We start from the raw sequence: 14,410 nt of genomic DNA on the forward strand, positions 1-14,410 counted from the left end.
ATGTGCAAACCACTGTGCTACCCTACTTGGTGGCAAAAAGAGAACTGGAACTTTTGTAATGTGGTACTGCAGAAGAATGCTGATGATTAAATGGTTAAAATGAATAATTAATAAGGAGGAACTGAACTGAACTGTGGAGGAAAGAAATTTAAGGCACTACTTGATTAAAAGAAGGGATTGGTTAATGGGATCCTGAGGCATTAATAAATGGTCAGTTTGGTAGTGCAAGGAAATGGGTGGGGGGGCTAAAAATTGTACCAAGAGACAAAAGTTTAACTATGATAAGTAGGTTGAAATAGATGTAGGCTGAAGTAGTTGTGCAAAAATTGACACGTGCCCAGAATAGATTAGTGTGGAGAGCTGCATCAAATTGGTTTTTAGACTGGAGTCAACATCATTATTTAATTTTATGTCACACATCTTTATGCCTTGTAACCATTTTTTTCGACACACTGAGACAAATGAAATTACAAGGATAGTATTTTTTGCTCGAAATGATAAAATTTTCTGCCTGAATTGTTATTACATTTATTTATTTATGAGTACAGTTTTGGCTGTTATGTCTTGCTCATGTAATAGCTGTAACAATGTATAGTGGCTGAAAAGCTAGTTCAATTTTACTTGTGCTTTTTGTCTTCAAAACTTTTTTATGAAAGCCAGATTATGTCCTCATATTTCATGTTGTACCCATAGAAAACAGGTTTCTTCATTATCTTTATAAAGTGATGTAGGGCTTCATTAAAACGAAAACTTTGCCAGCTAGGTGTTTAAGGTTGAAGTTAATTAATACAAACTCATTGTTTACTGTAGTAATTTTTATTGATTTTATGTCAATACTTCACTTGTATTTATCACAGTGTGAGCACTGGATATGACATTTGACAACTAAACCTCTGTAAAAGTATTTCGTACTGCTACCCAAAGATCACGCCTGTAGTGCAGAAACATATATTTACCAAGTTCTACCATGTTTTATACTATATAATTTTAAAGCAGAAAATCCTTTAAAACTGTCCTATTTGTATGAGGGAGGAAGGAGAAGAATTTTGATTTATTTCAGAGTTTAGAAGAAATGTACACCGAAGGGCCAAAGAAACTGGTACACCTGCCTAATATCATATAGGTACACCACGAGCATGCAGAAGTACCGCAACACAACTTTGCATGGACTCAACTGATGTCTGAAGTAGTGCTGTAGGGAAGTGATACATGAAACCTGCAGGGCTGTCCATAGATCCGTAAGAGTGTGAGGGGATTGAGATCTCTTCTGAACAGCGTGTTGCAAGGCATCCCAGATATGCTCAATGTTAACATCTGGGGAGTCTGGTGGCCAGCGGAAGTGTTTCAACTGAAGAAGAGTGTTCTTTGAGCCACTTGGTGGAAATTCTGGATGTGTGGAGTGTCGCAGTGTTGTGCTGGAATTGCCGAAGTCCATCGGATTGCACAATGGACATGAATGAATGCAGATGATAGGACAGGATGCTTATGAATGTTTTACCTGTCTGTCGTATCTAAACTTATCAGTGGCCCCGTATCACTCAAACTGCACATGCCCCACACCATTACAGAGCCTCCACCAGCTTGAACAGTCATCTGCTGACATACAGGGTCCATGGATTCATGAGGTTGTCTCCATACCCATCCACTTCCGTCCACCCGATACAATTTGAAACGAGAGACATCCGACCGGGCAACATGTTTCCAGTCGTCAAAAGTCCAATGTTGGTGTTGATGGGCCCATGGGAGGCATAAAGCTTTGTGTCGTGCAGTCATCAAGATTACACGAGTGGGCCTTCGGCTTCGAAAGCCCATATCGATGATGTTTTGTTGAATGGTTTGCTCGATGACACATCCTGATGGCCCAGCTTTGAAATCTGCAGCAATTTGTGGAAGGTTTGCACTTCTGTCGTGTAGAATGATTGTCTTCAGTTGTTGTTGACCTTGTTTGTGCAGGATCTTTTTCTGGCCTCAGTGATGTCACTGATTTGGGGTTTACCGGATTCCTGATATTGTTACCTTGGAGATGCTGTGTTCCATTGCTCCTGTGCCATTTAGAACACGACATTCAAACTCACTTAAAGTTTGATAACCTGTCATTGTAGCAGCAGTAACAGATCTAACAACTGCACCAGATACTTTTTGTCTTACATAGGCATTGCTGACTGCTGTGCTGTGTTCTGCTTCTTCACATATCTCTGTATTTGAATATGCATGCCTATACCAGTTTCTTTGGTGCTTCAGTGTAACCAAGAACACTAAAGATGTTCATGATAGCAGCAGTATTTCACTTGTTCTTTATCTCTATCATATCCCAACAACATGTTTGTCACTAAATTCTAACAGTCAAATCCAGATGATTCATTATTAAATAAAATCTGATATAGCATAATGAAACATTAATGGTAAAGAGCTTTATACGGTGTACACTAAGGGTTTAGAAGAGCAGAGCGAATGCTGTAACTCCAACCCGTCGGTTCACTCTGAAGATGGACGAGAAGTATATGGCCAAAGTATTAGGAGAAGAAATAGGGTGTTTCAAAGTGCACATTCAAAGTTTAATAGATCAGTAACACTTACTTCTTCAGAATGGATGTGTGCAATGTAGCAGATTGTTTTTACACCAAAAAGTATGTTATACAACTGTGTGTTATCATGTGGTTCAAATTTTCCTTTTTCAGTGAACAGGAGCCACCACCTGCCATGTTGAGACTGCATTCTATAGCAGATAGAGAGGATGGCTGGATTCAAGTGGTGAGCTCAATGGTGCATGTGATTCCCATGAATGATCCTCTTGGACCAGCTGTAATCACATTGTTATTGGATGACTGTCCTCTTCCAACAAAGGTAAAATGCTGTTTAATATCAAAGCTTCTAGATGCAAGCTAAAGGTGACAGCACCATTTTGTATCTGTTGTTTTTTCAGCTGTGCACTCGTCGTCCTTTTATATTTAAGATTGTTTTTTAAATTTCTTTCAAAATTGGTTATATTTTTGCAGTGTTTGTGACTCCTGTCTGTAACACCGTGTTATCTGGCCTCTGTTCTCATAACTGTCTCTTGTCACATTCCCCCACTTTCATTCAGTAAACTTGTATTATGACAAATATTATACTTAGGGTTAGTAATCTTGGTCAATAATTTTTGTGAACTTAGTTATAAACAAATTATAGCTCTTATGCCTGATAACTTTCAACTAACTAAAAGCTACTTTAACACATTCCATAATTTCTCTCTGTTTTACAAGTGCAATTCTTGATAAAACTGTCTATTGTGACTCTTATGACTCTAAAACAGTATCCATATTACAGTAATTTGGTGAAAGACACTGCCACAATAAATCTGTCTTTCTAGCCTGAGGGTTCTAGCCCCAAATGCTAGAAAAATCCCCCACCCCCGAACACACACACACACACACACACACACACACACACACACACACACACAGAGTATTAAGAATTTTTCCACCTGAGGGGGGTAGGTACTGAAACTTCATTCTGTCTATGTATAATTTAATAGTGGTACATTAACTTGACATGTTTAAAGATGTAAATTAATTTTACAACTACTTGCTTAACTTTTGTGTGCATTTAAAACTAGTTTCACTTCAGTATAATAAAAATGTTCTGTTCCAGGAGTCGGTGGTGCGATTGTCAAACATGCTTTCACTGTCTGCAGCTGTTTCACACCGAGGGCGAGTGTCTCCCACAGAACAGAGGAATGTGTGTGTCGTATTAGGCTGCCTGGCAGAAAAACTTGCTGGCCCATCGAGTATTGCAATACTAACACCTGGCACTCTGGATTACCTCATTGCCAATTTGGTTAGATTTGTGCTGCACTAGATATTCTTACAATTTTTATTATGCTGGACTTTATTTTCATTTGCAGTGAAACCTTCAGATTTAAATGATGATATCCCCCCCCCCCCCCCTCCGTAAAAACTTCTGAGCAGGTGGAGCCGGCCGAAGTGGCTGTGCGGTTAAAGGCGCTGCAGTCTGGAACCGCAAGACCGCTACGGTCGCAGGTTCGAATCCTGCCTCGGGCCTGGATGTTTGTGATGTCCTTAGGTTAGTTAGGTTTAACTAGTTCTAAGTTCTAGGGGACTAATGACCTCAGCAGTTGAGTCCCATAGTGCTCAGAGCCATTTGAACCATTTGAGCAGGTGGAAATATAGAAGATTAACATGCTATATATGAGAATGTGTTTTATTGCTGCTTTTAATAGTGGTCTGCTCTGGTTTTTATGGACATCTCTCCTACTTGCAGACATCTTGGAAAGTAGAATGCCGGATCTGGAGAGATAATTGAAAAAATCAAATAAATAAGCAATCTTTTTATAGAAAAGTTATAAAGGTAAAAAGTAACAGTGAAAAAATAAGGGAGAAAGGTTGGAGATGAATAACATTATAGGGAAATGTTTTAATTTTTTAGTTATATCTTGCAACCCCAGGTCACACAATTGGCACAACATAATGTATAATGAAAAAATTTGCAAGATGGTCATTGTGTTATTATGTGCTTGGTCAGAGTGGTTCAGTTTGCGGAGCAAGAGAAACCAATTTGAACAGTGTTGACAAGTGTACCAACAAACATCAGTTCTACAGTGTGTCTGTGTTTGTTTGCACATGTTTGTGCACATGTGTGAGCGTGTGCGCTCCACACAGAGCCACCGTTATGCTGGACCAGGTTTGATTGTCAGTTTCAAATAATCGTTCATTGTAGACAAAGCAGTTAATTTTTTCAGTGACTAAATTTATTACTTAACTGTTCTATAAGCAGTTAAATTATTTTACACAATTGTTTGACTAATAACAGTATGCCACATAAGGATGTTTCAGTAAGCTATGAATTGGATCTTTTGTGCTGTGGCTACCTGTTTTTACTTGCAGTAGCTACACTTCCATACTTCTGCACAGAAAAATCACATTCTACAACTGTTACATTCACAAGCAGCTCTTACCTCTGTGTGGGGAGGGGTTTTGTCGCTCAACGGTGTGTGAAACAGATACCTCTCATGAGAATTCAGCCAGTTTGTGTGTCAACCTCAAGAGTGCAGTGGTGGTTGGAATCATGAAAGAAGCTAACTCTGTAATCAGTTATTCTCACGTGAATACAATTAAAATATTTTAAGGACCCAGAAGGCCAAATGTCGTGACACTCCAACCTATCTGCCACATTTTGTCCATATTTCTGTGCCTTTCTTTGTTTTTCACCTCAGTTTTTCCCCTATTTGTCACACTGTTTTGTTTCACTTGCAGATGTATTTATTTTCTGCTATACATCTTCTTCTCCTACCATGTTCATGTCAGCACCACCTATCTTCAGTGGCCTTCAACTCTGCATGTCATCTTTTAACCACTGTTGGATACAATAGTGCGTTGTGGAGCTGGGGCATCACAACTTAACCCAAATAATGAGGATATTACAAACCTAAAAACATTTCCTCAAGATTGAGATGAAGAGCGTGTCAGTGAGATGAATGGAACACCTAACACACCAAAGTTGTTTTAGGCTTGCCCAGACATTCAAAGCTGTTTTTGCGCTGACCCTTACTTCTATTGCATTTCATGAGATGAACATGGATCCTAGTAATAAGACAGCTGAGCCCCAATGTTTTGCGAGAGCCTTCAAGAAGTTTTACTGCTAAAAATGCTCTCAGAGTAGCGTAAGTGTGATAAAGCAGCACATCGGGACATTTGAAAAGGTGTCACCCTTTTATTCATGGAAAGGTTTAAGAGGACGGGTTGGAACTATAAAATCTGTAAATATTCTTTCTAATTGAAAACTTCTTCAATCAAGCGACAAATTCTATGAAATGCAAGTGTTTGAAACAGTACTAGATTACAGTGCACAAAACCATTCACAACCATAAGGGTTTTTTCACATGCAGGAAATGTATGGACACCATCGCAGCAGATACACAGAAGAAAACTGAGGTGCTATTAAGAATAGCAGGTTGTAAAACAGGAAAGAGTCTGTATATTATCATTATCATCAGCTTATGAATGTGGCTGATAGTCCAGCTATTGTTTTTCCAGAAGCCCTCAATCACTGAAAACGAAATTGAGTCCACAATTTTAAGAGTTCATTGTTCCATTTTGGATGGTACAATCAGTGCTTGAATTGTGATGGTATGCGCTGATACCCCATAGCGGTACTTCGGAGGAAAAAAATTCAGAACTACGAACTTTGAAATGTGATATGATAGAACTTTATATTTTACAACTACAGATGTTGTGTTCACACTTTTAAAATGCCCAGGAAAAGCATTAAAATAACGGTTTAAAAAGTGTAAATTTCAAAAACACCCCTGCAAGGTTACGGTGTTTGAACCTCGTTTTGTTTTTCACATATCAAGCATTGGTTATACCCATTGCTTGTGTATTTAAAATGTGTGATATGAAATACTCAGTTTGATGAATTAGCTGTGGATGCTTTGTAGAACGTAGTAATTGGGTGTAATATCAGTTTTATATTGTTTATTTTATGATAGTACTGGGGTTGCTACTCACCACATATTAGAGATGCTGAGTCACAGATAGGCACAACAAAAAGACTGTCAGAAAATGAGCTTTTGGGCAACAAGGCCTTCGTCGGAGAAGCGCGCGCTTGAGCGTGTTTGCTAGAGCACGCCTGAGTGCGCGCGCCCACACACACACACACACACACACACACACACACACACACACACACACACGACCACAGTCTGGCTGCTGAGGCCACACTGCGAGCAGCAGTGCATGATGAAAGACACAGCCGGGTGGTGGGTAAGGAGGAGTTTGGGGCAGGGAGGGGGGGATATAAAGGTAGGGGTGGGAGACAGTAAAGTGCTGCTTGCGGGAGCATACAGGGATGAGGTGGAGAGAGGGTTGGGCAGCTTGGTGCAGTCAGGAGGTTATATGGAGGGGGGGGGGGGAGGGGGAGTGTTAGCAGAAAAGGTGAGAGGTGGTTGCATTGGTGGAATAGAGGACTATGTAGTGCTGTAATGGGAATAGGGAAGGAGCTAGAGGGTAAGGACAAAGACTAATGAAGTTTGAGGCCAGGAGGATTACGGGAATGTAGGATTGTTGCCGGGCAGTTCCCATCTGTGCAATTCAGATAAGCTGATGGTGGTGCCATTCATGCAGACAAACAGCTTGTTGGTTGTCATGCCCACGTAGAATGCAGCACAGTGGTTGCAGCTTAGCCTTTAGATCATAAGACTGGTTTCTGAGGTAGCCCTGCCTTTGATGGAATAGGTGATGCTTGTGACTGGACTGGAATAGGTGGTGGTGGTGGTGGTGGTGGTGGTGGGAGGATGTATCTTGCATCTAGGTCTGTTAGAGGGATATGAGCAATGATGCAAGAGGTTGGGAGCAGGAGTTGTGTAGATATGCACGGAAGATATGTTTTTGTACAAGGTTGGGAGGGTAATTTCGGTCTCAGTAAGATCTGGATTTATTTTGAGAGTGACCTACCACCTATCCCTTGTTTTGTTTGTGAGTTCCTTCTGTAGAATGCATTTGAAACTATTTTTTGAGGCTCTTGCCTTGATACATAATTCTTTGCCTGGGGACTGAAACCAGTCAGTGGGAAATGAAATGAGAAAACTGCATATTTTTATGACATTGGCTGTACAGAAGAAACTGATGCAAAGATATCTGTAAACTTACTTTTGTGGGCATCTGGGTTAAAGATTATCACTTCATTAATCTGTAATGAATTAAAATGTGTTATCTGTTTACAAAAAAGACCTTGTCTGGTCTTTGTTCCTCTAATTCAGTTTTTCCAAAGAGGTATATCTAGATATCGCTTTTCCACACAAACAAAATGTTTTCTGTTTGCTCGTCTCACTGCACTGCATTTTCAGCAAAACAGGTATTGCCATCTCCTGATCATGACTGGGATATGTACAACATAGTACATTTATACCTGTTCAAGCATGAGTTTACTTTGACAAACTGCCTATTGGCTTCTGTCTCGGGTTCTTCGGCCGACGTTCATCTAATGATTTTTCTGACGTTTCGCCAGCACGAGTGGCTGGCATTGTCAAAGCTTCACCCTCCATTGCCGGTGGTGAACTGGAGGCGAGCTCGCGGCCGCAGACTATATGTACCTGGCGCGCCAACATCCGAGGGCTTCTCCGCGGTCATTTCCGGTGCAGTTCTCCTCTTGCTACCTGCGACGGTCGTTCGCTGCAGTACGGGCAGCCAGGATCCGTTTACCTTAAGGCTTTCCTCTTTCTTGTTGAAACTGTTCACGTGTTTTTGGATTTCTACAGCTTCTCTGAACAAGCGCGTGTGATAGTGCTTCTCTACAGCCAGAATTTCCGTGTCAGTGAATTTTATTACGTGGTCGGTCTCATTCAGTGCGTGCTCTGCCACGGCCGATTTCTCCACCTGCCCCAACCTGCAATGTCACTTATGCTCTTTGATCCTGGTGTTAATTGATCGTCCAGTCATTCCGGCAATCAATTAACACCAGGATCAAAGAGCATAAGCGACATTGCGGGTTGGGGCAGGTGGAGAAATCGGCCGTGGCAGAGCACACACTGAATGAGACCGACCACGTAATAAAATTCGCCGACACGGAAATTCTGGCTGTAGAGAAGCACTATCACACGCGCTTGTTCAGAGAAGCTGTAGAAATCCAAAAACAAGCGAACAGTTTCAACAAGAAAGAGGAAAGTCTTAAGGTAAACGGATCCTGGCTGCCCGTACTGCAGTGAATGACCGTCGCAGGTAGCAAGAAGATAACCGCACCGGAAATGACTGCGGAGAAGCCCTCGGACGTTGGCGCGCCAGGTACATATAGTCTGCGGTCGCGAGCTCGCCTCCAGTTCACCACCGGCAATGGAGGGTGAAGCTTTGACAATGCCAGCCACTCGTGCTGGCGAAACGTCAGAAAAATCATTAGATGAACGTCGGCCGAAGAACCCGAGACAGAAGCCAATAGGCAGTTCGTCAACAAGTGGCTACGAAAGCCTTAACAATTTTGTATGAGTTTACTTTGTTATAAAGGCTATAATTTCATTAGGCATCTCCTTGTTATATCACATACATTGTGACTGTACAGAGATAGCTGATGGTGAATGACAGAGTGTTTTTAAAGACCCCGTAATTTTGAAAATAATAGTTTATTACAATATACAGCTATAGACAAAACTACTGTTGTACAATTTGGTTGGGAGTAGTGCTTCATGTTACAGTCCTTAACCTCATTTTGCTGGTTATTGAGGATCTGCATTCATTCTCAGAAAATATGTGGATAAGGCAAGCATATAGTGAAGATGTTAGTTTTTACATGGTTCATAGAATTGTTAATGTCAAGATTGGCTTAAAATTTCAGCCTCTGAGATTTAATCAAACCTGAGCAACCTGTGGCTTTTGTTTGTATCATCCTGTTTAATTCTGAACGTAAGGCTGTGTGAATGGATACGTGCAGTGAGTAACTACATTGCTCATATTATGGAGGGAGTACTCCTCTGGAATAAGGTATCACTAGTCAGCTGCATCATTCCGACACTAAGGAAGTCTATACACCACATTTTGAAATTGCTGTTCTCTAAAACACAAAAAATTATGTTATCAGTTATGGTTTATCTGCAAGGAAGGTGTTGGTCTACTTTTGAATTCAAAGGAATGATTTACCAATATGCTTGTGTGGTTGTACTGTAATTTGTATTGGTCACACACAGGAAGCATATTGCCAAGAAACAGGATAGAAATAAATACGTTGAATTAGATGGTAATTTCACTATGGTGTTGTATAACTTCACTATGGTGTTATATAAGTTCACCTTTCAAATTAAACTATTGAACATTTCACAAAGGTAGTATAATCTGTGTGTGTGACTTCTGGCTCACAATCCAATTTTTTTTTTTTTTCTTTTCTTTAACTATCCTATGGCTGTCATTGGAGATAAAGTTATGGAGCACTTTTTGCCTGGCCCCCACCTCTCTCTCTCTCTCTCTCTCTCTCTCACTCTCTCTCTCTCTCTCTCTCAGAAATAACTGTTTCCATTTTTTCTTGAGGAAAGGAATTAATTAGATGTCATCCTAATGAAACATTAAAAGATATTAAAATGCAGAAAAATGCCAATTTTGGTCACTTTTTTTTTCCAGAATGAAAATATCAACCCATCTGTAATACTATTTTCATTAATTGCACTGGAGAAGTTTGCACAAACAAGTGAGTATAAAAATTGATTGCTGTAAGATGTTCCATGTAAAATTTATTACAGAAAACTGATAAATTGGTTTTAGTATCTAACCATGTGATTTATCTCCAACAGGTGAAAACAAGGTGACTATAAAGAAACGTCTGAAGGCAGAAGTTAAAAATCCACTTACTTCTTTGGAAACTTGGGTAGGCTGTGAGCACTTTGTCAAGAGGCAAGTGGGCTTTTGTGCTCAGTGGTGTCTAGACAATCTTTGTAAGTTTTGTACCTAATCAAGTCACTTATAGTGTGTTATACATAGACAGTAAGTCTTAAGTATCTTTTGTGCTGTACTGTCCAGAGAACATCATTGGAAGTGTGGTAGGTGGAGCGATATAGCAGAAAAAATTATGTAAGCTCCTCCAATGTGTCCATCCTAAGTGCATATGCAGAAAATTTGTTAGTGTTGGACTTCAAGCATTTCAGCAGTGACTAATTAGATTTTGTGTGTGGTATAATACAGGGTGTCCCACTCAAACCTCCCTGATTTCAAAGACCCAGGAAAAAGAAAAAGAAAAAAAAAAAAAGAAAAAAACCCACAGTAGATACGACAATGAAAAGTGCATCACATTGTAGAGCATCTCAAAGAATTTATTTATCATCAATACACCTCTACATGTGAACCATTTGTAGCATGAAGAATTTCGAGTCTATATTCTATTTCTTGCTAAGTTCTTTTTAACATTTCCTCAGTTATTGTTGCAATCGCATTAGTGACACGATGTCGCAGTGTAGGAACATCACCCACTTTGGTCGCATACATGCTGTCCTTTACGAATCCCCACATGAAGAAATCAAGCGGCGTAATGTCGGGTGAATGTGGTGGCCAGGCAATGGGTCCTCTGTGTCTGATCCAACGACTGGGAAATTTCCTATCCGGGAACTTGCGAACAGCCGTTGACCAATGTGGCTGAGCTCCATCTTGTTGAAAAATGATGTTGGGTTGCAAGTCTTGTACCTGAGGGTACATAAACGTGTCCAAATACACTGACTCATTCACTCTTTGTTCTGCAAAGAAGAATGGTCCAACAATCATGTCGTGCATTAGCCTGCACCAGACATTTAATTTAGGGCTATAACGAACACGTTCAATGACAACGTGCAGATTTTGCGAACTCCAAATCCGAACGTTATGCCTATTAACCCCTCCTGATAGATGAAAGGTTGCCTCATCTGAGAATAAACATCTTTCCAGGAAGCTGGCGTCCATATCAATACACTGCAGCATATCTGCAGCAAATTGTTGTCGGTGTGGTTTGTTGTTCGGCATCAGATGTTACAGAATTTGCACTTTGTAAGCACACACATGAAGACGCTGGTGAACTACACGATGCAATGTTGATCGAGGTACATCAAATTGCCTAGATGCTTGACGAATGGACTTAAGAGGGCTTCTGAGAAACATTTGTCCGATGTCCTCCACTGTCTCTTCTGAAACTCCGTAACGTACCCCGGCAGAATGCTTCAGAACACTTCCTTTTGCCAGAAACTTACTATACCATTCCTTAATTGTTTTCACATCAGGTGGATCACATTCATACGCACGACAATAATTTCTTTGCCTAGTAATCGGTGATTTTGTTTCTGCAAACCACGCTAGTGCTTGCGTGCGGTGCCGTGGAGTTAACACTTTCACTTCATGCAACCATGCTGCACTCGGACGACGATACATGGCACTTCTGACATGGGAATATAAATTCTTTGAGATCCTCTACAATGTGGTGCATTTTTCATTGTCGTATCTACTGTGGGTTTTCTCTCCTGGGTCCTTGAAATCAGGGAGGTTTGATTGGGACAACCTGTATTTTTATGAAAGCATCTTGCTTGTTTGGACTTTGACCCATCCTCTCTTCTTGATATTAAAGTTTTATTCAGTTACAAAAGGCTGTGGTTTTTATTTTACTGCATATTTTAATTATTTAACAGCATGAAAACTTATCTATTTTACTACATACATCAAAAAAAGTTTTGCATCACCTCGGTTTAGAGTGTTCCAGAACCTGTACAGAAAACTGGAATAGAGATCAACATAAACATCATTCCTGCCCTTTCTATTGCTCATGAAAACCACACATTGTATGTTGTACCGCCTTACAGTGAGACGTTCAGAGGTGGTGGTCCAGATTGCTGTACGCACCGGTACCTCTGATACCAATTAGCAGATCGCCTTGCATTGGTGCATGCCTGTACTCATCGTGGCATACTATCCACAAGTTCATCAAGGCACTGTTGGTGCAGATTGACCCACTTTTCAATGGCGATTCGCCGTAGATCCCTCCGAGTGGTTGGTGTGTCATATCGTCCACAAACAGCCCTTTTCAATCTATACCAGGCATGTTCAATAGGGTTCATGTATGGAGAACGTGCTGGCGACTCAAGTCGAGCGATGTCGTTATCCTGAAGGAAGTCATTCACAACATGTGCACGATGGGGATGTAAATTGTCATCCATGAAGATGAATGCCCTGCCAGTATGCTGCCAATATGGTTGCACTATAAGTCGGAGGATGCCATTCATGTATCGGACAGCCATTACGGTGCCTTCCATGACCACCAGCGGCGTATGTCGGCCCCACATAATTCCATCCCAAAACAGCAGGGAACCTCCACCTTGCTGCATTCGCTGGAAAGTGTGTCTAAGGTGTGCAGCCTGACCGGGTTGCCTTCAAACATGTCTCCAACGATTGTCTGGTTGAAGGCATATTCGACAGTCATCGGTGAAGAGAACATGATGCCAATCCGGAGCGGTCCATTTGGCATGTTGTTGGGCCCATCTGTACTTCATTGCATGGTGTCGTGGTTGCAAAGATGGACCTCGCCATGGACGTCGGGAGTGAAGTTGTGCATCATGCAGCCTATTGCGCACAGTTTGAGTCATAAGATGACATTCTGTGGCTGCACGAAAAGCATTACTCAACAATGTGGCGTTGCTTTCAGCGTTCCTCTGAGCCATAATCCATAGGTAGTGGTCATCCACTGCTGTAGTAGCCCTTGGGCGGCCTGAGCGAGTCATGTCATCGACAGTTCTTGTCTCTATCTCCTCCGTGTCCGAATAAAATCGCTTTGGTTCACTCATAGACACCTGGACACTTCCCTTGCTGAGAGCCCTTCCTGGCACAAAATAACAATGCGGCCATAATAGAACCACGGTATTGACCGTCTAGGCATAGTTGAACTACAGACAACACAAGCCGTGTACCTCCTTCCTGGTGGAATGTCTGCAACTGATCAGCTGTCGGACCCCCTGCGTCTAATAGGCGCTGTTCATGCGTGGTTGTTTACAACTTTGGGCGGGTTTAGTGACTTCTCTGAACAGTCAAAGGGACTGTGTGTGTGATACAATATGCACAGTCAACATCTATCTTCAGGAATTTTGTGAACTGGGGTGATGAAAAACTTTTTTTGATGTGTGTAAGTAGATAACTTGGTTCAAGGTGCAGGCTCCCAGATGCAGGTTACCAGTTGCAGCTTGCATGAGCAACAAAAATTTGAGTTTAGTATTTCATATAATTATTTACTATATTTAAAATGGTGCCATAATCGACTCATTAAGAGAAATATTATTTTAAGGGTGTAGGCCTCTTTGAATTCTTGAAAAATTGTTGATTTTCATGATTTTATTTTCCAAAGTAAAAAAGTAATGCTAATTCTGATGGAACAGTTTTGTTTGTTACTCTTCTGTTTTTAAGGAATCATTTTTGTGTCCACATTAAACGTTCTCTGTAACCACTGCACCAAGTGCAAAAACCCCTTGCAGCCAGAATGGTTATCAGCAGGAGTCTCCGTAGCCCTCCAGTTGGACCTGTGACAAAAGAGTTTTATATAAGTCATTTTCAGTATATTTTCTCTTGTTATATGTAGGAGAAATAAAAATATATTATGTTCTAACAAAATTGTGACATGTTGAAACAAATGTCATTTTTCTTTGCCCATAAAATAGAGCAAAAAATGTGCGTAGAAAATATTGCAAAACAGCTATGTATGCTGATACAGAATTCAATTTAGAATGTCTGCATCAAAATCGTATGTATTTTTCTCAAGTTATGTTTCCCGGCAATTTGAAAAATTCAGTTTCTAGAAAAAATGATTAAAGTTTTGGGTTACATCTTTTGTAGTTAAGTTAAACTCCTCTATTTTCTTTTAGGCCTTCGTGTTCCTGCAGGCCTGTTTAACAACTTCTGTCATCTGCTGCTCTGCTTACTTGGCACACTTTCTGTCT

The 14,410-nt window shown here is 40.8% G+C and overlaps 1 protein-coding gene across 1 annotated transcript in view; it reads left to right on the plus strand.

Annotated features, from left to right (window-relative positions):
• The window catches only part of LOC126259781 (RING finger and SPRY domain-containing protein 1-like), a 166,111-nt gene that overhangs the window by 44,625 nt on the left and 107,076 nt on the right, over positions 1 to 14,410 (plus strand). Inside the window, exons 2-5 of the mRNA XM_049956788.1 lie at positions 2,679 to 2,844; positions 3,631 to 3,816; positions 10,098 to 10,164; positions 10,268 to 10,408. Of these exons, the coding sequence (XP_049812745.1) occupies positions 2,679 to 2,844; positions 3,631 to 3,816; positions 10,098 to 10,164; positions 10,268 to 10,408 (560 nt within the window). The remainder of the gene's footprint in view (positions 1 to 2,678; positions 2,845 to 3,630; positions 3,817 to 10,097; positions 10,165 to 10,267; positions 10,409 to 14,410) is intronic.

The sequence above is a fragment of the Schistocerca nitens genome, chromosome 5 (genome assembly GCF_023898315.1).
Source record: "Schistocerca nitens isolate TAMUIC-IGC-003100 chromosome 5, iqSchNite1.1, whole genome shotgun sequence".
Classification (NCBI taxonomy): Eukaryota; Metazoa; Arthropoda; class Insecta; order Orthoptera; family Acrididae; genus Schistocerca; species Schistocerca nitens.